General features: G+C 43.3%; 1 protein-coding gene across 2 annotated transcripts in view; it reads left to right on the top strand.

Annotated features, from left to right (window-relative positions):
- The window catches only part of NDFIP2 (Nedd4 family interacting protein 2), a 46,100-nt gene extending 20,211 nt beyond the window's left edge, over positions 1-25,889 (top strand). The window contains exons 4-9 of one of the 2 annotated variants that reach the window (XM_060233630.1): positions 1,002-1,061; positions 6,376-6,463; positions 17,306-17,430; positions 19,979-20,045; positions 23,706-23,811; positions 25,591-25,889. In XM_060233630.1, the coding sequence (XP_060089613.1) occupies positions 1,002-1,061; positions 6,376-6,463; positions 17,306-17,430; positions 19,979-20,045; positions 23,706-23,809 (444 nt within the window). In that variant the 3' untranslated portion in view covers positions 23,810-23,811; positions 25,591-25,889. The remainder of the gene's footprint in view (positions 1-1,001; positions 1,062-6,375; positions 6,464-17,305; positions 17,431-19,978; positions 20,046-23,705; positions 23,812-25,590) is intronic. The other variant, XM_060233631.1, reaches the window with a different exon arrangement.
- The last annotated feature ends 306 nt before the right edge of the window (positions 25,890-26,195 follow it).

Genomic DNA, 26,195 nt, shown 5'->3' with positions numbered 1-26,195 from the left:
TAGCCCTGACATGTGCAGTGAGAGATCAAATAAATCACATACTTCTGCCAACCACCTATTATGGTGAAGAACAAACCCAGGAAGTCTCCCTGCTTTTCCAGTCCTTTGAGTTCCTGCTGGACCACAATATACTATGTAGTTTATGTTTTGGTTGACAACAGTTGCTCAGCATAAGTGGCAGAGCAATATTGCAGGTGCTTTGCAGTCCAGACTAGAACCTAAGCTGTTAAAATGTGCATTCTAGCTTTATATGCAGCTGGCACCCAAAAACCTGTTATTGGCACCTAAAAATAGCAGTGCTAGTGCTCAAGCAGAGATTTGGTGGGTTGTTTTTTTTTTTTAGCGTTGGTGATGCCCATGGTATGGACTAAAGAATTTTTGTGGGAAGACTTTTCCAGTTTGGGGGATCCCCATGATGTTTTAAAAGAAGTGTTTACTCTGAATGAAAGCCCATTTCAAGTATAAGTTTCTTAATTGGGCTAATATTTGAAAAGTGCAAAAGAGAAGCTATGCAATCATCTAAATTTAATGTAGACCCTCTACTTTCTAGTAACAATTGAATTGTAACCTTACCCTGACTAGTTCTCTATTTTTCAGCTTCTGTTTCCCATCTATAAAAGAGCTGTTGTATGTTGCATAGCAATATTAATGAGGCATGGAGGCCAGTATACATTTGGGGATATATTTAGAATTACATGGGACAGTGTTAGAAAACTCGTTTAAGTTTGCAATAGATATAATGTACCAGCAAATTCTTAAATATGGGATTCTTTGGAACATGGTGACAATTTATTTTACGATCCCCCGTATATATTAAATACAAATAGATTATTGTCACGCTTGCTTTTCGGGATCTGGATACTTCAGTTTCAAGGTTTCTCTTTTAATTCATATTTGAACTATAGTTTTAGCTGAGTAGAAACAATGTTTGAATGTTTGTCTTTAACTGAATGGCTTAACACTTCTTCAGTTCTTCTGTCTTATTTTCTTTACATGCTTAGCACGGCCAATTTAGGGAGTCTAGGAGTCTGTTTGATGAAATATTCCTGAGCCCACCAGAGGTATGGTACAGTTCTACCAAGTTTAGATTTTTGCAGTGAATTTCTTGGCTCGCAAAAACCAATGAGATCCTCGATCACTTTTTGCTCTCAATGAACCACCACTATCCAGATCCTAAAATGATAAACCAAAAGCCTGATTTCTTTCCTAAAACCCCCTGACTTAGAAAAATATTCTTTAAACTTCATCATGGTGGAGCTATGTTTGAAAACACATAGGCCTTTTACCTGCAAGGCATGAAACTACTTTCCAGTAAGAGAGGCCACCATTTGGAATGAGGACCTGAGGCCTCCCAATTCAGGAAGCTGACCAGAGCAGTTCTCCTTACTGGAACAAGCCTTAGAATTGGTCAACCGATATAATCTTCTGCTGTTCGTGGGAGATGAAACGCCCCCCCCCCCCCCAATTCCTTGTGAAACAGAAACCTATGGTAGGAATGAGGGAAGGAAATTTTATATTGGATGCAGGATTTGCCTTCAGTGTGTTAACTTCCTGGTTACAAGACTAGCCTCATCAAGCCTGAATTGCATTTTGTGCTTTTAATCTGGCAAAGCTTAAAGTCTTTGGCAGGGCTCACAGTTCAGTGCCAACACTTCGCATGATGCATTAGTCAGGCGGTTGCACCATTTTACCTTTGCACCTTACAGCTGCTGTTTTCTAAAATACTGAAGAATGTGTTTTAAGCTAATTTGTGGCAAGTGTTCATTCATGATGCATTCCCCCCCCCCCCCACACACCTGGAATGCTAAACAGAAATATACGTAATGGTAGAACATCATATAAAAAATATCTAAAGTAGGTACCTTTCACTTTTCTTTAATGCTCAAGGTACATACTGAAATGGAATGTCAGAGCAATAATGGGTGAAGATCCTGTCCATGCAGATTGTGTGGTGTATTGCTGACTAAAATACAAAATCTTACATAGATTTCATTTGTTCTATAAATGAAGTCTGCAGACAAGCCAAATCACACTTGGGACTGGGAATGCACGGGGAAAACCCGCATGCTATGACAGTGGGTTTAGACTTCAGTTTCATAAGAATCCAATCTTATTCAGTCTTGAGAGCCAGTTTGGTGCAGTGGTTAAGTGTGCGGACTCTGATCAGGGAGAACTGGGTTTGATTCCCTACTCTTCCACCTGCACCGGCTGTTATGACCCTGGGTTAGTCATAATTCTCTCAAGAACAGTTCTCGAAGAGCTCTCTCAGCCCCTGTTGTGAGGAGAGGATGGGAAAGGAAAGGAGATCGTAAGCTGTTCTGAGATTCCAAGTGAAGGGCAGGGTATAAATCCAATCTTTTCTTATTGTTCCCATCCCCCGCATACACCCCCGACAAATAAGAATCAAGTTTCTAGCCCTTATGGCGGTATAGACACGCTTCGAAAACATGCATGTAGTGCCTATTAATATTTCACAGGTTGGAGAGGCAAATGAAGATATTTAGTAGACCAGGGCTTCTATGTCCTTCCATGCTTATTCATGCCAGAATAAAGTATAACAAAAATTGTAAAGGTGCAAATCATTCATTTGGCGTAATTTGTAGGGATTGCAAAAGTGAATAATGTATACCTTTTGCTTGTACATATGTGTGCAAAGATGGGGAAAACTCCCATGAATTAAGGCAGTGCAAGGTGTAGTGTACATCAGAGTTTGAAGATAGATCCAAGCGGGCAGCCGTGTTGGTCTGAAGCAGTTGAACAATGCAGGAGTCAAGTTCACCTTTAAGACCAACCAATTATTATTTAGAACGTAAGCTTTTTTGTGCTCTTAAGCATACTTAATCAGACGAGGAATCTAGCACTGTGAGCAAAGCCATACATAGCTGAGCAGAGCCATACACAGCTGGTAGGCAGTGGCCCAGAATGCAACATGGTACAGATTTAAGAACCAATGACAGTGAAATAAAATTATCTGGTAGGCAGTGGTTTAGAATGTAAAATGGTACAATGACAGTAAAATTAACAAATTGAGCAAACCTTTGATCTGAGTAGCATGAGCATGCGAAAGCAACAAAACAGTAGTATGTAAAAATGTGAGATTGTCTGTCAATGACAATGGGAGATGGGTTCAATATATGTAATGGGATAAGCAGCCAAAGTCTCTGTTTGAATGTGTCAATACAGATAAAAGAAATACATTGGATAGTGATGTTCTTGTACACATAATTTACTTTTTAACATGTAAACATAATTCTAGTTTGCCATAGGAAAAAGGAATACAATAAAATATAGTAAAAAAGGGTAAAGCATATGTAATGAGATATACGGCCAATATCCCTATTTTGAGTATGTCAGTACGAATAATTCTAATACACACATTCTAAAAGATTACAGATGCTAAATCCACTCTCAGTGAGTATAGCTATACATCCATAGTATTCCAGTGTGTTTCTCTTTTAGAATTGTGTATCAGTATAATTATTTGTATTGACGTACTCAGAATAGGGATATTGGCCGTATATCTCATTACATATGCTTTACCCATTTTCACTATATTTTATTGTATTCCTTTTTCCTATGGCAAACTAGAATTATGTTTACATGTTAAAAACTAAATTACGTGGACAAGAACATCAGTATCCAATGTATTTCTCTTTTAGCTGTATTGACTCACTCAAACAGGGACTCTGGTTGCTTATCCCATTACATATATTGAACCCATCTCCCATTGTCATTGACAATCTGACATTTTGACATACTACTGTTTTGTTGCTTTCGCATGCTCATGCTACTCAGATCAAAGGTTTGCTCAATTTGTTCATTTTACTATTCTGTCATTGTACTATTTTACATTCTAAACCACTGCCTACCAGATAATTCTACTTCACTGTCATTGGTTCTTAAATCTGTACCATGTTGCATTCTGGGCCACTGCCTACCAGCTATGTATGGCTCTGCTCAGCTATGTATGGCTTTGCTCACAGTGCTGGATTCCTCATCTGATGAAGTGTGCTTAAGAGACACGAAAGCTTACATTATAAATAAAAATTGGTTGGTCTTAAAGGTGCGCCTGACTCCTGCTTTGTTCATCGGAGTTTGAAAACAGCTGAGAATTTTCATTTTCCTACTGTTAACATCCTCCCATATGATTAATAGCTTAGCTTCATGATTCACTTAATATTCTGTTTTGAAAATTGGATAAATATGAAATGCACACATCTGTCTACCCATACACATATAGGTTCCACTGATACCTTTATTTTTAGATATTGAAAGTTAAGAGCCAGTCTCATTAAAAAACACTGTGCAAGTCCGTGTCTTCAAATTAATGTAGGTATAAAATCAGGCTGGAACTGGTGCACCAGCTACCTTGGGAAAGCGCACGTTCTCTGGATTGGCTTGTGTACCTTTGCGGAGCACATGTTCTATTTGAGTCCTGTCTTCAGGTGCACCTCTTTCGGCCTTTTAGTTGCAGTGAAACACAGCCCCAAGATAAGTTGTTGCAGAAGAGTGATGCCCTCTGTGGCACATTGCTGATTTTAGCCCTCTGAAACTACTTGCCTGTGAACATGGCATTTGTGATTCTGTAAGTGAAAGCCCCTTCCTCAGCTATAGCACTTTAGTTGGCAGAATATGGTTCGTTTGAGGAATTTTAGTGCATGAGCACCCTCTGGTGTCCAACCAATGGCAATACATTTGGCTTGGAGCATTTCTTGGGAGTCCTGCTGCTGAACTGCTCTGTCTTTGGACTTGGTAGATGTTTATAATTTCACTGGAACACTATTACAACTAATACAACATGGATGTTGTCCCAGTGTGTACCACCAGATTAAGAAGTAGCCCTTTCAAAAATCTACCAGCACCAAGGATTCTCTTTTCTGGATGAGGCTTCTACATAAACAGAAATATTATTAGGATCTCTTCAAGAGCCTGTGTGGGCCGTTAAAGCATCTGATTATGCAGATCCTGTTTAGGATTCCATTTTAAGCGTATTATGTGAACAAAATATGGCCTCTTGGTTATCACCTAAATATTGATTTGTGGCAATTATATGCTACCTTTCTCCCAGAAAAGATTAAAAAATGACTCACGATCCCTTCCTGCTCTGAAGCAGAGTACAATAATACTGTAAAACAAGAGAAACAAGCCCAGAGGATGGCTAGTGCTGATGGGTGAGGCTGGCAAATGCCAGTCCTGGGTAAAGAGCTAAGCAAATAGGGCTAGGGGGGAATTGCAGCCAAACCTTAACCTTTTGTTGGTTTGTGTTAAAACATGCAAGTACCTATAATTGTTAGGACCATGTTTGTTTTGCACTGTTATCCAAACGTGTATCTAGACAAACGTGTATCTAGCTACATTTAGGATGGTGCTGTAGGTCAGGTACAAGTGCTTCAGGCTTTTGCTGTCCAGGTAATTATCTCATCAGTCTATGCCTGATACCCACTCCAAATGCAGCTATAACTATTTGTGTGGGGGTGGGGGGACCTGAGGCATAGTCTGTGAGCACTGGATACAGCCTCCTTTGCTGGTTTAGGTCCAATCAGGATCTGAATGGAAAGACCACGTGGGGAGCCCTTTCTACCCCTGTGAGCTCCCCAAAGGAAAGGCCAAAGTTTTTAGAGATATAATCTGAGCATGTGGCTAGTCTTTCCTGCTGCATTCTGCCACGTGAGACAGGCTTGAGCAAGTGGCATTGTAAGTTCCGAATGAATTTGAACGCTTTGAGTCTTGCTTGCTTCTAACCACCACCTAGCTTGAGTTCAGTCATGTGAATTATGAAGAAAGCCATCCCCCTGCAGGTTTTCATAAAGACGCTGTGGCCGACAGTTGTTTCAGTAACTTCCACAGGCACAGTAGCATCTCTTCTGATGAACAGCTTTTCCATCCGCAGAGGAGGGGAAGAGTTTTAATGATCCGCCCTCCCCCACTCACCTAATACAGGCTTCTGGTTTTCCCCCCACACTGTTTCCTTTGGGCCCACTGAGCTGCAGGAGCTACAATTTCAGGGGACAGAAGGATGCTGGGAAGGGGGGCGGGGCTTGCAGCTGGGATCTCAGTCTGGGATCTGAGCCATTGAAGCTCTGAGAGGGACAACAGCACTGATTGTTTTTCCTCATTTCCCAGCCCCTCCACCCCAGAACAAAACTTCGCTAGCCGCTCCGTCTGCGTAAACTTTGGCTGGACTGAGTTTGCTGATAAATACCAGTTATTACTGAACCCTGTTACAGTCAAGCAGTTTGAATGGCAGAAGTGTGCATGTGTTCTCTTTACTCTTGTGCTGTAGTTGTGTTCTCCTTATGTGTTGCTTAACCTGGTAGCTTGCGAGATCCTAATCTTATGCACGGTGTGTTAAGTACAATTGCCATCACCTTAAAGGAAGAAGAATATCCCCCAAGGGATGACTTCAGCGATGCAGACCAGCTTCGTGTGGGCAATGATGGCGTCTTCATGTTGGCCTTTTTCAGTAAGTAGCGCTTGGTCACAGTCTCTCTAAACTGCACTGGTTTAGTGTGTGTGCGGTTGGGTGCTACATAGAACTGGGAGAGAGGGTGGGCAAATCTATTCTGTTAAGAGGAGTGCTTACTTCTAACACATGTGCGTTAGTTTTTGTTTCCCATGGCTAGATCTTATGGAAGTTAAAGTGATAATGTCCACAAACCATTTGTTCTGTGGCCTGATGCTGTAAAGGGATTCAGGTTTCCTGTTGTTGACTCTTAATAGCTTCAAGGATTGAGAGAATGCCTTCAAGAGAAACCGTCTCCCCCTGCTTTCTGTATTGCATTTGCTGAAACTCACAATCCTCATCCTATTTTTAAAGGCATCTTCTATGTTTATGTATCGGTGGTTATAAATTCTTCATCATCCCATAACTCTATGTTCAGGCTGCTAATAGTGGACCAGTATTTGTTGTTCCTACCTGGTGGAACTCTCTGCCAAACAACACACACCCTGCAGGGACCTTGTGCAGTTCCGCACGGCATGCAAGGCAGAGATGTTCTACCAGGTCTTTGTTGGAGGATAGCCAGGTTTGTTTTTTTTTAGCAGGAACACACAGGAACGCAGTTCCAGCTGGCTTGGTGTCAGGGTGTGTGGCCTAATATGCAAATGAGTTCCTACTGGGCTTTTTCTACAAAAAAGGCCCCGAGGATAGGAATGGGTACCACCTTATTTGGCACTCTCTTCCCCTCCTCCAGCATGCCAAATTTGATTTGATGTCATCCGATGTTGTTCTAGCTATTTTAATTGTTCTGGATTTTAATTTCTTTAGTCTTTTGTTGTTAACCAGCTCTGTGAATTCAGAGAAGGGTGGTATATAAGTCTAAATTATAAATAAATAAATAAAGGGCATAGAAAGCGCTTCTGTATCCTCCATATGTCCCGCATGGAATAAATGTTGCTTTTTGTGTAAGAGGCCTGAATTTAGGAAACTGATACACAAGTGTTTGCGTTCTTTCTGTGCTAAAGAAGATGCTCATGAAGGCCGTGAGGGTGATGCTGATATCAGGAGGGCAAAGCAGATCAAAAGGCTGCAGAAGTCAGTACTGAGTGCTAAGCAGGCTATGCAGTTGTTACCTGTTTTGGATCCATATGCCTGCCTTACTTTTTTGCTTCATCCATTTGCACCAGTTTTCTTTCCCCCTCCTATGCTGCATGTTTCGCACATTTCACTTTGGACCATTTTATTTATATCGTCAGATATTTTGTTAATAGTATGCATTATTCAAGCTCATCTCATCTCAAACTTCCCTGATTTTTCACTTCTGCCACTTCCTCTTTGTGATCTTATATGTAGTTTATATCCAATACAATATAGTGGTTAGAATAGTGGGACCTAAGAGACCCAGGTTCGAATCCCCACTCTGCTATGGAAGCTTGCTAGGTAAACTTGGCCCAGTCATTCTCTCTCAGCCTAACCTACCTTACAGGGCTGTTGTGAGGATAACAGGGGGGGAGACAACTGTTAGGTCTTCATTGGGGAGAAAGGCAAGGTTAAAATTAAGTTAATAAATAGTTTGTTTTGCCTTTTCACCCTGTGCGTATGCTGATAGTGGCCATCACTTGTTGGCCTACGTAGATATGTAATAGGAGAGACTCTTCAGCTTTGCAGGAAAATAAAGAACAGCCTCTAGCACACATATGTCCTGCTAATCCTTATTAGGATAGGGTCCCTGGGATGGATTCCCTTGCATCTCCACCTGACGGTTTGTTGGAATATAATGGTGGGCAGGGGTCGTTTTGTAGAAAAATAAGTGGTGGAGCTCATCCAGGGGTTGTTTTGCAGCTGCACCTACTGTTCAGTGGGAAGGAGGAGGGGAAACCCTCAGAAAGGTTCAGGAGCTGCTCTCCTGTGAGCTCCTGCTGAATTCAAGGCCTTGTGTTGGGCACCCAGAGTGAGGCATCCTTCGTCTCCCCCAGTAGAGATCTTCTGCAATGACATCATATAGTTTTGAATTTGCAGCAGTGAAATCATTGTACTTCCAAGTCCAGCACACTACCTGTGGACAGGGAGCTGTTATTTCTTTGTTTCCCGGAGGTTGAATTTGTGTCTGAACTTGGGTTGCAGAGCTGATTTATAGATCTGCCCATGATCTGTTTGTGATGCATGGCTGCCACCTCGTGGCAGATCTCTATATTGCAACAGCTGGTGTTTAATGTTTGAGTCATGTGGAGCAGATGGCGTTTTGCAAGTATCCATGCTGGTACCTGAAATTAGCTTCAATGAATCTGAAATTCGATATAAAGATATTCTGATTTTTAAAACAACCCCTGAATATTACAGATGTGCTATTGGTGTGGGTGTGGGTATTATTCAAAGACAGAAACCACTTTGGAAGCTGTAACATTAACTGGACAGTGGCTTCATGTGGCTGGCACAGTAGCCTGTGACACACCAGCCAAGCAGAGCCTACTAGCTGTATGTTGATATTGCCAAGTGATTCACCACTTCTTTTTACAGGCCAGGACAACAGAAATGGGACGTTTATTGAGCTCCTAGCAGAGGATCTGGCATGACACTTGTCATAGGTTCAGTTTGTGCAATTCAGGTGTAAATGAAATACTATTTGAAGAGTAAAATCAGTACAAAGTAGCATTTAGTGCTGCTGAATTTTCCTACCAAAGTAGAAATTTAGAATAGGGAAAGTTGCCTCTTTTGGACGAGGAAAGTGTGTGTACCTGCTTTGGAGCAATATAGAAAGCCTGCTGCTGTTTCCAGTAGTCAGCAGATTTTGGGGGCAGTGTTTGAGCAAAGCTTGAATAGACAGAAATGCAGGGACTGATCCTGGTGAACTAGCCCTCTGTTGTCGGACCGTAGTCAAACTGATTAGATTTATAACTCACCTTTGGGAGATACGGTCATATTTATGTTGCTTACAGAATGGCAATGGGACCTACTGGAACTGCGGGCAGAACTGAGTTATTAAACATTTGGAAGTTCAAGCAACTTGAAATGCAGAAGATAAGAAAGGATTTCTGTAATTTTTCCTTCCAAGAGCTCAGTACTTAGTAACTGAAGACAAAACGATAAGCTTCTGTGTGCATTACAGAAATCCTGAAAGCACTGAACAGTCCTATTACTAAGCCTGATTTTCTAATAGCCCTTCGAAGAGAGAGAGAGCGGCTGACTAGTTAAAATAGTATGGAAGCTTATGAAATCATCACTACCCGGGTCAGATTTTGAAATTATTTCTTCTCTTTGATGCCTGGCCAGGCTGAGTCTAACAAAAAGGGGAAAAAATGAAAGAATTTATTAAGGTACAAGAACTGTCTAGAATTTAGGTTTGCTTTGTGTATACAGACTCGCTGTGCACTGTTAGATCTTCATCGTGGTCTCTGTGCAGTCACACACATGGGTTATCCGCCAGGATCGATCCCAACCTCGGAGAATTCAAAGCAATCTTAGAACGTTAATTTTGGCACGCACTTCCTCTCATCCCGGGGAGGAGGCATCCACTGCTCATGCCTAGATGAGAGGGAGGCGCTTCACCCACCCAGTTTCTTCTTTACCGCCGCCCGGGATACACCTACCTCACTGAGTCTCCTCTATTCACTGCGATCTTCACCTGTTTTTCCTGCATTTTTCTCCTCATCGTTTGTCTTCGTCTTCTTCTCCAACTTCACCGGTATCGTTATACAAAAAAAGAAAAATTATCTTTCTACCCTCTTTCTACCTTCTTCCCTTCCCTTCCCCCCTCCCCTGGGCGGATGGAAGGGAAAGACAAAATCACTTTTAAGAAGTGTGTTCGGTGCACCTCAAAAATCCCATCCACAGACGGACATTCTTTATGCCTTTTTTGTCTGGGTGAGGCCCATCGTACCGACATTTGCCTGCATTGTAGTCAATTTGGAAAGCAAGCAAGAAAAAACTGTGCGGCTAGACTCAGAAGCCATTTGTTGGAGTCGTCACTGCGCCCTACTATGTCCCATACTTCGGGATCCCAAACCTCGCCATCTTCCCTATCTACTCAAAAGGAAGTGGCTCGACCGACAGCTTCCGTGGCTTCGGTTCCCGGCAAGCTTAAGTCCGGGAAACACTCAAAAAAGTCTGACGATTCTAGAAAAAAACATCGCACAGAATCGACTTCTAAAGATCCTTCGATTTCAACATCACCGAAAACCAAATCTAAGATGGGCCATAGGTCCTCGGATTCGAAGTCTCCCACCTTCTACATCGCACCCGATTGTCAGCACCTCGGCCTCGATATAGACAGCATCGACTTCATCAGAGGTCTCGGCGCCCATTGATACCGTACCTCTCGAGGTCGTCCATATCCATTCTCGGTCCCCATCACTTCATGGGTCTTTGCCAGAAAATATCCTCAACACCGAATCTCCAGAATCACACAGAAGTCAGCGTGCTAACTTTCTCGGCGCACACTCCTTCTGGGAAGTTTCGATACCTAGTAGACAGACACCTAGCAAACAACAGACGGCGACACCCGCATCTGCACTCTTAAGAGAACCCTCAACACCGAGAGAACCATCCACTCGAGTCCGAGTCGAGAGATCTCGACGTCATCATAGGGAACACTATTGCTATTATAGCCCATCGCGGTCCAGATCACCATCTCCTCGCAGGTACCGACAATATTATAGATCACCTTTCTTGGATTCCCATCGGTATCATGAAGACTGTCGGTACCGTGAGGTGCTTTATCATCCTACACATCGGGAGCACGCATACCATGAGGATCGTCCTCGGTACCGTGAGAACGTGTCTTATCGACCCCATGAAAGTCCCTATCGACGCCCTAAGCATTACACTATGGTATCAAAACCATTGTCTCCAGCTAGATCAACTTCGATGTGCTCGGTCTCTCCTAAGCAACAGGCAGAACAGCCTCTCCTGCTGACCAAACAGATATCAATGCCTACCAAGTCCATTGATACACTCATTGAAACTCAGAAAGAATCTGAAGCGGAACAATTGGATTCCTTCCATTCTACAGCCTCAGCTCCTCCTTCACCAGCCTCCGACATCATCAAACCTGCTGACCTCTCACCCTCAGAGGGTTCTAAATCTTACCTAGATTTACTATCCAACATGGCATATTCACTCAATATTAACTGACTACTGACACACCTAGAGTTTTGGATGTAGTCCACGATTTAATACATGCAGACCTGCCGGCAGGCTCTTTTCTCCCGATGCTTCCAGTTCACTTGGAAGCCTTGAAAGAGGCATGGGTCAAACCCATTTCAGTGCCACCGACATCTAAACGAGTTGAATCCCTCATCAAAATTCATGCTCCTGAATCAAAATTTCTCTTCAATCATCCAGCACCAAATTCCATGATCATGCATTCGTCCTCAAAATCCAAACAAACACAACACCCGGTCCCACCTGAAAAGGAAGGGAAGAAATTGGACACTTTAGGAAGAAAGATCTATTCACTTACCACTGCTACTTCCAAAATTATTTGGCCTATTTCTCGGCATATGCTTTCAATCTGACCTCCCAACTTAATACCTTGGTCCGTTCCCTACCAGATGCAGCACAGAAGCAGGCTTCGCACATTCTTCAGGAGCTCTCTCATGTCAGCAAGCAACAAATTTATACAGTGTGTTATGCTGTGGCATGCTCATCTAGGACTATGACTACATCAGTTGCTCTACGGCGTCATGCCTGGCTCAGGTCCTCGTCACTGCAACCTGACATCAAATTCAAGATAGAGGACTTACCTTTCAACGGACAGGGTCTCTTTAATGCCACCACAGATGATATTTTAACCACTGTTGATGACAGTAGGAAAAGGACCAAAAGATTGGGAGTTACTCAACAGCAATCCCAACCTAATCGGCAGAGAACCTGGAAACCGTCATACTACAAACGTTCCCGATCTCCCCAATAAGCTGAATTCTGGAAACGTAAGGCTCCTCCGGCTCAACAACCATTTCAGCAAAGAGCACGTCCACAAACCTCAAAGAAGACAACACCGGCTCCAAAGCAGTCTCTTTGACTCCTCTCTTCTACCTCTCAATCAGTTACAACACCATTCAGACACCACCAGACTATGACCATTCTACCCCATGTGGGAATCCATAACATCGGATTCATGGGTCCTGGCGATCATCCGCAGGGGCTACATCATAGAGTTTGATTCAATTCCAAAACTCCACAGGTTCATACCTACACCCCCATCTATTCCGCTTCAAACGGAAATCGCCGCCTTGTTGAACAAGGGAGCTATATAACTAGTTCAATCGCAGTTCCATCACATGGGATTTTACTCCCGCTATTTTCTAGTTCCAAAGAGGAACGGGGGGCAGCGCCCTATACTGGATCTTCAAAAACTCAACCTCCATATTCGCTACAAAAAATTCTGCATGATTACTCTGCAATGTGTCCTACCACTGATTCCAGAGCAGGCCTGGATGGCGTCGATAGACCTACAAGATGCCTACTTCCATCTCTCCATCAATCGCCATCACAGAAGATTCCTCAGGTTTGCTATCGGAGATCAACACTATCAATTCTGTGTTCTCCCCTTCGGTCTTTCGACAGCACCGAGAGTTTTCATGAAATGTATGGCAGTGGTGGCAGCCATACTCCGGCAACAACAGATCTCCATTTACCCTTATATAGACGATTGGCTGGTCGTATCTCAAACAAAAGAACAACTTCAGAAGGACATTTCGTCTACTCTGTCCCTCCTGTCTGCACTAGGTCTTCAGGTCAATCATGCAAAATCCAACCTGAATCCCACTCAGAACATACAATTTATAGGGGCACATCTGTCGACGATATCACACAAGGCCTACCTTCCAGCAGACAGAGTGCATCATATCCCATCCCTGGCCAATACCATAATCACGCACCGTACCCAAACAGCCTTCATTTTCCAACGGATGTTAGGTCTCATGGCGGCCACCACTGCCATTCTGTTTTGCAAGACTTCATATGCGCACTCTTCAACTGTGGTTTGTCCGGACATTTCATCCACACCAGCAACACCAAATGACTTTACTTACGGTCCCATCTCACATTATCCCATCTCTAAAATAGTGGACGGTGGATCGTCATCTCCTGGCAGGAATGCTGTTCGTACGAACACCGCCCTCTGTGATTGTCACGACCGATGCCTCCAAGTGGGGATGGGTAGCCCACTTGGGAACGTTGACAGTTCAGGGACAGTGGACCGATTACAAGAGATCCCTTCTCATCAATTGCCTAGAACTCCTGGTGGTCCACAGAGCTCTGAGATCCTTTCTACCGTCTCTTCACAATCGCCACATTCAGGTCACCTCCGACAATGTAGCCACTGTTTTCTACATCAATTGGCAGGGAGGCACAGCCTCTGTTTGCTTGTGCAAACGAGCCCTATCCTTATGGCACTGTCGTTCACGGCATTTTCCTGACAGCGGTGCATCTGCCAGGAGTCCAAATCGTCCAAGCAGACACACTGATCGGACCAATTGCATCCTGATTACACTGTGGTGGCCCCATCAACCCTGGTTCACCACTCTCCTCCTCCTCTCGGACAGCACGTGCCTCAGACTTCCTCAAGTTCAGGACTTGATTTCCCAACAAGAAGGCAAGGTTTTGCACCACAATCTGGGATTTCTACGACTGACTGCCTGGAAAATCAGTTTCTGAATTTTCCTTTGGACGTTCGTCATGTCTTACTCAACGCCAAAAAACCTGCCACCAGAAAATCTTATTCTTTAAAATGGAAACGTTTTTTGGCGTATGCTGTTCTATATAACTTCAAGCCTGAACTCTCCACTGTAGCTCAGATCCTGACCTACACCTTATCCCTCTCTAACTCAGGTATGTCGTACTCTTTTCTGAAGGTCCACTTAGCGGCCATCTCTGCATTCCATCCACATATCGAAGGGTGCACTATTTTCTCCCACTATGCTACTAAAGCCTTTATGAAAGGGATCCTCCACTTTCATCCTCCAATCCGCCAGCTTCACCCCACCTGGAGCTTGTCTCTTGTGCTGAGCCAACTAATGAAGCCATCTTTTGAGCCCATGGCATCCATTCCTATGCATCTCCTGTCCTGGAAGACAGCTTTACTGGTAGCGCTTACTTCTGGCAGAAGAGCCAGCGACATCTGCGCTTTCAGAGTAGACTCGCCATACACTATTTTCCATTATGACAGAGTTATTTTACGGCCTGACCCTTCTTTTCTACCCAAGGTAGTCTCACCGTTTCATCTAGGAAAGTCGTCTACTTTACCTGCCTTTTTTCAACGTCCTGCCGACGCAGGTCAACGGACTTTACACAATCTGGACGTACATAGGGCCCTTGCTTTTTACATTGAGAGGACACGTCCATTTCGAAAAGACACTAGACTCTTTGTAGCATATGCAACCCACAACCAAGGCACTAAAATCTCAATGCAGAGATTTTCAGAATGGATTGTGACTGCTATTACATTATGCTATCGACTGGCTAAACAGCATATACCTGAACATTTACGAGCTCATTCTACTAGAGCCGTTGCCACTTCATCAGCCTTCTGTAAGGGCGTTCCGATGGAAGACATCTGTGCTGCTGCGGTCTGGTTGTCTCCATCTATGTTTGTCTTGCACCACGTTTTAGACGTCCGTGCTCGGCGTGACGCATCCTTCAGGCAGGCTGTATTACGATCCATTTTCGACTGATATCTCCAATCGTCTACACTGTAAGTACACTATTGCTTCTTATATGCATACCTAACCTTGTCCTTTGGTTACAGATCCAGCACCCGCCTCTGGACAGATTAGCTTGCCAGTCACCCATGTGTGGGACTGCACAGAGACCACGATGAAGATAAACAGGTTTCTTACCTGTAACTGATGATCTTCGAGTGGTCATCTGTGCTGTCACACACGCCCACCCAAGCTTCCCCGCTGCTGGTTCCTTGTTCCTAATTCAAAAATTTTCCTCCTGTATGGTGGCGGGAAGAAACTGGGTGGGTGAAGCGCCTCCCTCTCGTCTAGGCATGTGCAGTGGATGCCTCCTCCCCGGGACGAGAGGAAGTACGCTCCAAAATTAACTCTCTAAGATTGCTTTGAATTCTCCGAGGTCGGGATCGATCCTGGCAGATGATCCATGTGTGTGACTGCGCAGATGACCACTCAAAGATCATCAGTTACAGGTAAGAAACCTGGGGTTTTTTTTAGCTTGTAACACATTTTTTAAAAATATATATTATTGCAGGGCTCAACAAATCCCAGGTGCCATGGTACCTAGAAATTTCATTGAGGTGCTTGGTATTTTCAGCAGTCATTTATTGTATGTGCCCTTTGGTGTTTCTCTGTAGAAGGACAAAACTTATTTAGGTTCCAGATAGATGTTAGCTTTTTTGTCATGATGACAGCCAGGGTTATCCCATATGTATTTATAGGCCTCAACACTTGGGCTGTAGCTTTTTTTAAAAAAAATGACAAGGAACTGTGGAGCATTTAGGATTAGGGGTTTTTGGCAGCAATAATTACAAAGTATGGTCATTAAAATACAAATCCATGAAGGCTGAAAAATAAAGTCTGGTTCCTAAATTTTCAGGGTGCCATGTAAAGTCCAAGAGCATTTGGCAAGGCCTGAATTAGAATACATTTTTGAAATTGTATGTAGGTTCTTTTTTTTGTATGTGTGCCTCTTACGAAAAAGTACTGCAGTATTTTTAACCAAATAAAGGCACTGGAGGTCACCAAATAATCTAGAGTACCTAGCTGTCTCCCTTATGAATATTCCCAGATATACGGTATGTTATTTAACCTAGGTGCAAAAAAAAAAAAAAAAGTAGGAATTCTCAGAGCTGCAATGAAATCCCTGTTCCACCCTTGGAACACAGCTAGACTTTGTTGGTGATGGTACCATGGAATGCTCTCCTGAAATCCCATGCAATCTGATTTCTTCAGACTGGCTAAGCTGTGTTTGGTCACGTTTGCAATTCACTGAGTTAAATGGGAGACTAAAGCATCCATAGTAAGATGGGTATTTTATTGCTTAGGAGTTGGGTACCTGCCCTTCCTTTTCTTTGGTAGCTTATTTGCCATCTCCTTTATGGGCAGTAGGGTTTTGCTCCCGTGTTTCACAGCAGACGTAAGCAGTACAATGAGTCGATCTGGTATAAAGGACTTGCACTAGCTAAAATGAAGCGCTTTCAAATTCCATAATGTTAAAATACATGCTTAAATCTCTCCATATTATTATCAGTGAGGTTCAGAAGTGCTTTGGCTGGGTCCCATCCCAAGTGATTTGATAAGTATGCTTCTGTTGACAGGACACTTCATTCATGTGGTGATAAAAACTGTTTCATACGGGTGAGGCTAGGATGTGATACTTGCAGTTTAGCAAGCGATACGCCTGGCTGCGTAAATTACTCCACAGTGAGTGTTGAAAGTGAGAAATGGAATCCTGTCCCTTTGGGTATTAAAATACTGCTTACCTTTATGCCCCCTTTCACATGGGACTCTTGCTATATGAGATGTGTGGCTGTGTCCTTAACAACAAGATCTTTATGTCCAGGCATTTCTCCCCCTGTATATAGAATTAGATAATGGTTACATCACAGCTTTACCCATTGCATGTACATCAAAACTGTGTCTGTTAGGCTTTGGGATATCTCCATCTTTTACTGCAGTTCAGTAATAACTTTCCAAGGACTGTGGCCTACTTTGCACCATACTGATGAATCCTTTTTAAGTTGTGTCATTTTTCATGCCCGCTGATGGGAAAACCTGAAGTTTGGAAGGCCCTTTCTCACATGCTAGTTTGAAAGTGTCTGAAATAAAACTGAGTAAGTGCAGTACATCTTCAGCTTAACTGGAACCCAAATGAATCTTAACCCAAAGTTTGTTTCTTTTGTTTCAGTGGCATTCATTTTCAACTGGATTGGGTTTTGCTTATCGTTCTGCATAACTAACACCATAGCAGGAAGATATGGCGCTATCTGTGGATTTGGGCTGTCCCTCATCAAATGGATTCTTATTGTTCGAGTAAGTAGTTTAGTGTGGCTTTTAAAAAAAACAAAAACCTTTCAGGTTTGTTTAGAATGAGATTCTGTAAAGTGCATTATGTATGGTCTTGAATCCAAGGGTGGTCTGGCCTTTTAATTTACTGGGGAAGTTCCAAACGGGCCGCTAGCAGTCAGAAGCAAGCCAAGCCAGCTGCTGTGATTATTGTACTGCAGGGTATACTTGGATTAGATCCAAGATCTGACAAGGGTGGTAGAGACCACCACACCCATTGCTATCATTGCCATAGCCTGGGACTAAGCCAAAGTGTCCCCCGTGGCATCACCAATACAAAGTGAGTGGTTTGGTTTGGCCAAGCTGTCAACATCCCAATTTTCTCCTCTTTCAGATACATAGAAATGGAGGTTAATGTTTCTCATATATTGCCAGATGCCTCTACATAGGTGAACAGCAAATTGGCATGCAGCTTCATGAAAATGTTTTGACATATTCACGTAGCACATGAAAGCTGTTACCTCGAATAAACTTTTGTTGGTCTTAAAGGTGCCCCTGGACTCCAAATTTGTTCTGCTGCTTCAGACTACCACAGCTGCCCATCCGGTTCCATAAAATGGGTTGTGCGTGTGTGTGATGCCGGTATGCCTGCTTTTCATCCGTTTGCTCTGTTGGCCTAGGTGTAGTGATCAGATCCCCACCTTAATACCTGCTGCAGGTTCAAGCCACTGTTCTCTTGGTGTGCTGTTGTCACAGAAGCCAGTTTAATTTAATTTAATTTTAATTTTGCAATTTATACCCCGTCCTATCCCGCAAGCGGGCTCAGAGCAGCTTACAACATTAAAACAACATTAAAAGGAATCATTTCAAAAACATCACCTGCCCTTCAATCAGATGCGATCAGAATTGTCGATCAGTTGCGAGAGCAGTAATCAGTAGTACAACAAACCACACAACATCGTGTAGGCTGTAAGCTTTCAACACAGCACGAACACCTTGATAGTAGGGTGCTGAGTGCTGGGGAGCGATGACTTCATAGGACGCCCGCTGGATCAAGTTAAAACCTGATGGAAGAGCTACGTCTTACAGGCCCTGTGAAATTTGGATAGGTGTTGCAGGGCCTGAATTTCCAACGGGAGTTCATTCCACTAGGTAGGGGCCTGGACCGAAAAGGCCATGGCCCTCGTCAAAGCCAGACGGGCGTCTTTAGGCCAAGGGATCGCAAGAAGATGTTGTGTAGCTGACTGCAGTGCCCGGGGGGGGGGGGGGTGCTGATATGGCTCAGCTTCTTGGGGAAGACAGGTGGAGCTACCCAAAGATAAGAGGTAGTCACAAGACTGTTGTACTCCTAGGCTGCAGTCAATGGAACTAGGAGATGGTTGTTTTGTAGAGCTACCAACTTCTCATTAATATGCAGCAGTACTGAAGAAGCTTGTCTTGTGTCTGTTGAATTACGTACCCTAATTTTTTTTTTTTGCGGATGTCACGAACTACCAAACTTTTTAAAAATGCCCCATTAAATACTGTCAGTTATTAATGTGCAAACTTATCTAATCCTTGATCACCTGTGGGCCCTACGTTGTGTATTAATGTAAATGTAACATGATACGGTACTTTCCCCAGGCATGCCAGCTAGTTGTGGGTATCAGAATTGACTGATGTGTTGAGCCAGTCATACTGGCGTTGGAGAAGAAACGGTGAAGCAGTTTGACTGGATTGTTTAGACACACACACAACCCTTTGCAAAACTGCCGTGAGGGCTCTGTGGTTTTGGAAGCGCAAGTCTGTATCTGTGCTGAGTTCTTGGATCCATTTGATTAGGCCCCCCCCCCCCCTTTTTCTTTTTATCAGTGAAGCATGCAGTCTGGAGTCTGCTCCAGGCAAGATACCTGTCTCCGAAATCCTCACGCCCTGCTCTCCAGCTGCCTGTTCGAATTCCCACATCACAAGAGAGGACAACAAAAACTGTCTGCCATGGTCACTAACAGGGAACAACCGAATCAGCCCTTCAAGGTTCATTTAGCCCCCCGTTCAGCTCTCTGCTTGGGAACTGAATGCAGGAGCATCTAGTTTGAAAATGAAAAGAGTTTAATGAATTGGGAGCCTTTATGGGACTGGTATTCCTGGCAGCGATTATCGGTAGGGGGTATACAGAAGGTCAAAAGCTCTCCTTTTGTGGGGTCAACCAAACATCCCCATCTGATAAGATTAAACTAATGTGACTTTTGGTGTTAATATCGAAAGCAGCAGGCTGCTGTAATGCATTTGGGATGGCAGGCTTGGGGGGGGTTTTACCCCAACAGAGGATTCTTTATGATGTTGAGTGCCGGATGGTTCTAATGAGTAAATGCTTAATACGCTTTTTTAAAAAACAGGTTGGCTGAGACTTTATTTAGGAAGCACAAAAAACAATTTTTTTCCCATAGTTGTACATTTCAGAGTATATGTTTTCCAAAATGCGTTCACTGTGCTTTCTTCTTTATCATTCTGTATTTTTGTATTGGCTTAAATGTGCACTTGCACGGAGTCTTTTAAGATGTTTTGATGCTTTTTTCCCCCCTCCCTTTTCTCCCAGTTCTCAGATTATTTTACTGGCTATTTCAATGGGCAGTACTGGCTTTGGTGGATATTTCTTGTGCTTGGTAAGTCCTAATCCAAAACTGTTTTCAGTTTTGATATTATAGTAACTTGATGGCTATAGAGAAATTTTTTTAACTCAGATTTAAAAAGGCTGAGGGTGAATTTCCACCTCAACAGTACGTTCGTATGTCTGAAAGAAACAATCATGGATCAAAAAAACCAAAAGATGGATAATGCTTCATGCCATGTAGTTTTGAAAAGAGGCATTTGGTGTATTTATCTGTGAGTCATTAGTGGTATACCTGAAATCAGTTCTCAAGATAGAAAAGCACGAGCAGCGAAATATTTGTGTCCACACTATAAAACCCTGCTAAGATACCTCAGCACTTAAAAGGATTCTGTGATATTTTTTCTTCAAAAGTTCTAACCCTTTTTTTTAAATTTCAAAGTCAGAAAAATAAAGTTCTCTGTTTATACACCTGCAGGCTTTCTGAACATTTTTACTACATCCTTGCTATTTTTTTGAATTGTTCTCATTGCATATAAAATGCATCGCCACGGCCACACCGAGATCATGCCAGTATAAAGGCTTAAAGTTAAAACGTGTAAGCCTGAATTTATGATTAGAAATCATTTGCAGCGGCGCTGTGAGGCAAACCTCAAATGATTCTGAATGCGAGCACGTCTGTCGCTTTGCATTCGCCTTAGAAATGCACCATGCATTAATCATTCTTCACTCTGGCAAAGGGGAAGGGCTTTATGCTTACTGAACACAGTGCTTCTGTTCCCTCGGTTTTCTTTTGAAAAGCCTGGCTGCTGAGCCTGCAGGCTTGGGGAACAGGCTTCTAAATGTATTCAAGTAACTGTGTAACCACCGCTTAGCTGGCTGGCTTGGCCAGCCAGATGGAGTTCTGCCTTGTGGGTAGGAATACTCTCTGGTCTGAGGATTCCGATATTATTGCTCGGTGTTGAACACACAGTTGTCTCAGTCATTCTGATGATTTTTTGTCTTTAAAACTGGTTTGGCTTTTTTGGGGGGGAGGGAGTGTAACTGTGGACATTCACAAATTAATTAAAACAATGTAAAATGAAAGCAAAAGTAAGCAGCAATTTTACACTGCCAAATAGCAGCAATGTGTTTTTAATAGCTGAAAAGGTGAATGTCTTTGGCGCAGGTAAACAGACACTAAAGCAAAAAAGCCAAAAACCATCCCACTGCAATATTAAAACCTGGTTTTAAGGAATGTTTAGATGATTTAGAAGAAGAAGAAGAAGAAGAAGAAGATATTGGATTTATATCCCGCCCTCCACTCCAAAGAGTCTCAGAGCGGCTCACAATCTCCTTTGCCTTCCTCCCCCACAACAGACACCCTGTGAGGTGGGTGGGGCTGAGAGGGCTCTCACAGCAGCTGCCCTTTCAAGGACAACCTCTGCCAGAGCTATGGCTGACCCAAGGCCATTCCAGAAGGTGCAAGTAGAGGAGTGGGGAATCAAACCCGGTTCTCCCAGATAAGAGTCCACACACTTAACCACTACACCAAACTGGCTCATGGGGCTCATTTATCATCTGCCCTTTAAACCAGGGGTCCCAGGGCCACAGACCGGTCCCAGTCTGTGGCCTGTTAGCAACTGGGCCATGAGTTGTATAATTATTTCATTATATATTGTAATCTAATAATAGAAATACAGTGCACAATTGTGTCATCCCGAAACCATCACCCTCCCCCGGTCCGCAGAAAAATTGTCTTCCACAAAACCGGTCCCTGATGCCAAAAAGGTTGGGGACCGCTGCTTTAAACTGATCATTCAGTTAAATTCCATGAACCCTTTGTTCTGAAGAAGAGTGGGAACTTACCGCTGGGTGAACCAAAACTGCTGCTTAGCACTAGAAGGAAAGGCTATCATCAGTGATTTCTTCTCTTTTACATTAATGGGAGTGTGCCTTTAACTTTTAGCCCCATGAGTTAAAATTGGCCCCAGCCAATTAATCAAACTGAAGCTCTAGTTACTGATCTGTCAGTCAAAAGGATTAAAGCATTCACCCCTACTGAAGAAAAAGGAGCTAAAGGGGGAAAGATCAAAGGCTGTAAATTTAGGAACAAGGTGTAAAGTACTTACACAGTGTTTTGAAGGCACATAATTATTACTTGCTGTCAGTGGAAGGCCATCTAGAAGTGTGTCCATAAGAGATCATTTTTCTTCCAGGCAGCTACAGAGAGAAAAACTTTATAAGAGGATACTTTGGTCTTTTCCTCTCTTGTCACACTTGGATGGTCTGTGCTTGTCATTGGCGGGGGTGGAATTCTAGCAGGAGCTCCTTTGCATATTAGGCCACACGCCCCTGATGTAGCCAATCCTCCAAGAGCTTACAAAAAAGAACCTTGTAAGCACTTGGAGGATTGGCTACATCTGGGGGTGTGGCCTAAAATGCAAAGGAGCTCCTGCTAGAATTCCACCCCTGGTCATCAGCCTATGAAAATGTGTCCCTCCTCTGTTTGAGATGAGAAACACTGATGGCGGCGGAACAAAGTTCGACTCCAGCAGCACCTTTTAAGACCAAAAACGTTTTATTCAAGGTATAAGCTTTCGTGTGCTTGCACGCTTCTTCAGGTTGGCCTTAAAGGTGCCGCTGGACTCGAACTTTGTTCAGCTGCTTCAGGCCAACACAGCGACCCACCTGAATCCATTGGGGGTGGTGGAAAATGCTGTCAAGTCACAGCCGATTTATGGCGACCCCATAAGATTTAGAGGCAGACAACGGCAAACCACTGCTGTTTTCCTTAATAGGTAATATTACGTAACTTATGAAGAGGAATTGTAATATGATTCCCCTGTGCCTTATTTGGTTGCTCTGTAGAACACAGGACCATCACCCAGGCACATTTTACTGGATGCCTTGGCTTTTGCCCATCACGGTGCTGTTGTGCATGACATTTTCTACCTTGTATAATCTTTCAGCCAGCTCTTTGTTTTGTTTTGTAAAACAATGAAGGAGCAGCTTGCATTTAAGGGCGGGGCGTCCCCTGCAAGGGAGGAAGTGATGTGTATATAGTTCATGCATGATGAGAGCTGCAGGACTATGTGTTGGCAGGGCTTTTTTTGTAGCAGGAACTCCTTTGCATATTAGGCCACACACCCCTGATGTAGCCAATCCTCCAAGGGCTTACAGGGCTCTTAGCACAGGGCCTACTGTAAGCTCCAGGAGGATTGGCTACATCAGGGTCGTGTGGCCTGATATACAAAGGAGTTCTTGCTACAAAAAAAGCCATGTGTGTTGGAATATGCAAGGAGGTAAATATGCCTCATCCATTACAAGTTTTGTTTGTACCTGGCCCATTAAATATATTTAGGTTGCTAGAAAGTGACACAGGCATAGCAGTCCGGCCCAGATGTCTGCATAAGTTCCTTGCCCGCAGAAATCTATTAACCTGTTTGCCCACTGATATCTTTTGGGGCACAGTGATGCCTCCAGATGAACTGTGTTCCTGCTCAAAAATAGCTCTGCTTAAAGGTGCTACTTGACTTCTACTTTCATGGTATGTGGATGTGACTTTGACTAAATACTAGCTGTTTGTATCTGTGGAATACCAGATCACTGAAGACTTACTGCCTTATGATCAGTTCCAGATTGGTAACCAGGGTAAGTCCGTTGCAGCAGAAACAATGACGAATCTGACGGCAGATTCTAATAGATACGTTCTGTATTACCTCTCTGCTTTTAGGCCTCCTGCTATTTTTCCGAGGTTTTTTCAATTACCTGAAAGTCAGAAATATGTCTGAAAGTATGGCAGCCACTCATAGAACAAGATTTTTCTTTTTGTACTAGAGGTAAGTCAGCTCCTTCCCATTGCAGGTAACTACTTAAGATGTATCTCCAAGGAAAATGCTAGCCGTTAATCCACTAAAAGAGACTTCAGAGGCATCAGAGAATATTTTCAGCAAATAATAATAATAAAGGAGATGGTGCATTAATACTGTGTTCCATCAGCTGTGGAATTTCAGATTATTTATTTTGGGTGGTAATTAATGAAATCACTTTTGAAAAGAACTGAGGTCTCTGCAGTATGGGTGTAGGAGGTCCCCCCCCCTCCCTTTTAAAACTACATCTCTAATTCTCAGATGTCATGGGCAGTACTGACATACATTGTTGCAAGGCTGTGCTTGGTGAATCTAGCAGGATTACGAGCTAATGCTAAATTTCCATTTTCCCCTGTCAGATATCATGGGCTGTCCTTCACCAGTAGACCCCATACCTTGAGCAGCTTCAGAGAGCAGCATCTGCTGAATGCTTTCCATTATCTTTAGTAGTAACAAAAAAACCCCCACTCCTATGGAAAACTGAGTTTGCAATATGTGTGATGTGTTGCTTTTCCAGCTTTTGCAAGGGCATATAAGAAGGAGGTTTGAACCTTCCATTAGACATCACTAGATGTTACAAATACTCCTGTAGGTTGCAAGGTGTTTCTGATTATTTTGCAATTGGATTAAAGCAGGCTTTTCTTTCCATAACTGACAAGCTTAACCAGCATGTATCTCACTGTGCCTATGTATAGCACCTGAGATTTGACCCAGGGACTTCCCAGCTCACAACTGGAGAGACGCTAGTTCCTGTCTTTGTCTCAAAGTATGCTCTAAACATACATGAAAAAACTCTTGCCTCCCCAAGAATATATTTAAATGTAACCAGGTGGGGGAAAAAACCCACACATTTAAAATGTTACTGCCTGTTGTAATTATATTTCATTTAGAGTGGTAAAGCTGCAGTACTGCAGTCCGAGCTCTCTGCTCACGACCTGAGTTCAGTCTCAGCGGAAGCTAGGTTCAGGTAGCTGGCTCCAGGTTGACTCAGCCTTCCATCCTTCTGATGTCGGTAAAATGAGTACCCAGCTTGCTGGGGGGGAAGTGTAGATGACTGGGGAAGGCAATAGCAATCCACCCTGTAAAAAGTCTGCCATGAAAACGTCATGATGCAACGTCGCCCCAGAGTCGGAAATGACTGGTGCTTGCACAAGGGACTACCTTTACCTTTCTTTTTTTTTTTACCTTATAAGAAGATAGATTTACTGTGGTTTAGTGGTTAGAGTGTCAGGAGATCTAGATTTTGACCGATTTCCCACTAGCCTTATGCCGCACTCACACTCCTCTTCTCCGTGGGGCTTCCGTCGGATTTCACACTATCTGCCCCAGGGCTGCAACTAGCTTTGCCTTTTTCATGCGGAAAACAGAAACTGGGTTTTAGAGGATCTTGTTTGCTGCGTGAAAAAGGCGGAGTGAGTTGCAGCCCGGGGCAGATAGTGTGAAATCCGACGGAAGCCCCGCAGAGAAGAGGAGTGTGAGAGCGGTGTAAGGCTAGTGGGAAATATGTCTCAGTTCCCCACTCTGCTGTGGAAACTCCCTGGGTGACCTTGGGCCTGTCACACACAGTCTAACCCTACCTTTCAAGATTGTTGTGAGGTTAAAATGGAAGAGAGGGGCACAACGTAAGCTCCTTTGTGCCCCCACTGGAAAGAAAAGAGAGGTATAAATGAAGTAAATAATTTAGTTTAGTCTACTACTGCTTGATGTCAAGTATGGGAAATGAACTAATTGCATGCTCTTTATTTCTAGACTGCATCGCCCAGGCATTCCTTTCTTGTACCAATGTGAACTTCCAGCCAATCTGTAACCTTCCAATTGAATAAGGAAAGACGACTACTAAAAACCGAAGACAGATAGCGAAGCAGGATCTTTCCGGCGCTTAGTGAATGGCAGGGTGGTTTTATGCTTAAAAGTGCCATTTCTGTTCATTCTAGTAAATATTTATATAAAGCATTGCCTTTTGTCTTGCACATATGCATATGTGCTCGTTAACAAGAACTTTGACAAGAATAAATCCATGCATATAGTCTGCTAAGCAGTTGAATACAGCCGGACTTGACTAATCTGTGTTTGTATCTGAAAGACTTTTTCAAGTGGTAGTTCCGCCCCCTACCCGCATTGCCCTCTCCTAGTCAGTATGTACATACTGTCGACATTCTGCTCTGAAGTTTTGTCAAGTACAGATGGTAGATACTGGATGGTTGCTACAAAACTGCTCAGACTCTGCTAGCAAGTATGCAAATTATACTTATTATGCACAGATGACTTTTTTTCTCACCTGATTAATGATTTCGATAAGTGCACATTGGTAAGTATCCTCTGAGGACTGAGCCCAGGTGTTCCAGTGCATTCCT

Source organism: Heteronotia binoei, chromosome 3 (assembly GCF_032191835.1).
Source record: "Heteronotia binoei isolate CCM8104 ecotype False Entrance Well chromosome 3, APGP_CSIRO_Hbin_v1, whole genome shotgun sequence".
Classification (NCBI taxonomy): domain Eukaryota; kingdom Metazoa; phylum Chordata; class Lepidosauria; order Squamata; family Gekkonidae; genus Heteronotia; species Heteronotia binoei.
The sequence above is the reverse complement of the archived record's forward strand: the minus strand, read 5'-3'. Positions and strand labels throughout refer to the sequence as shown.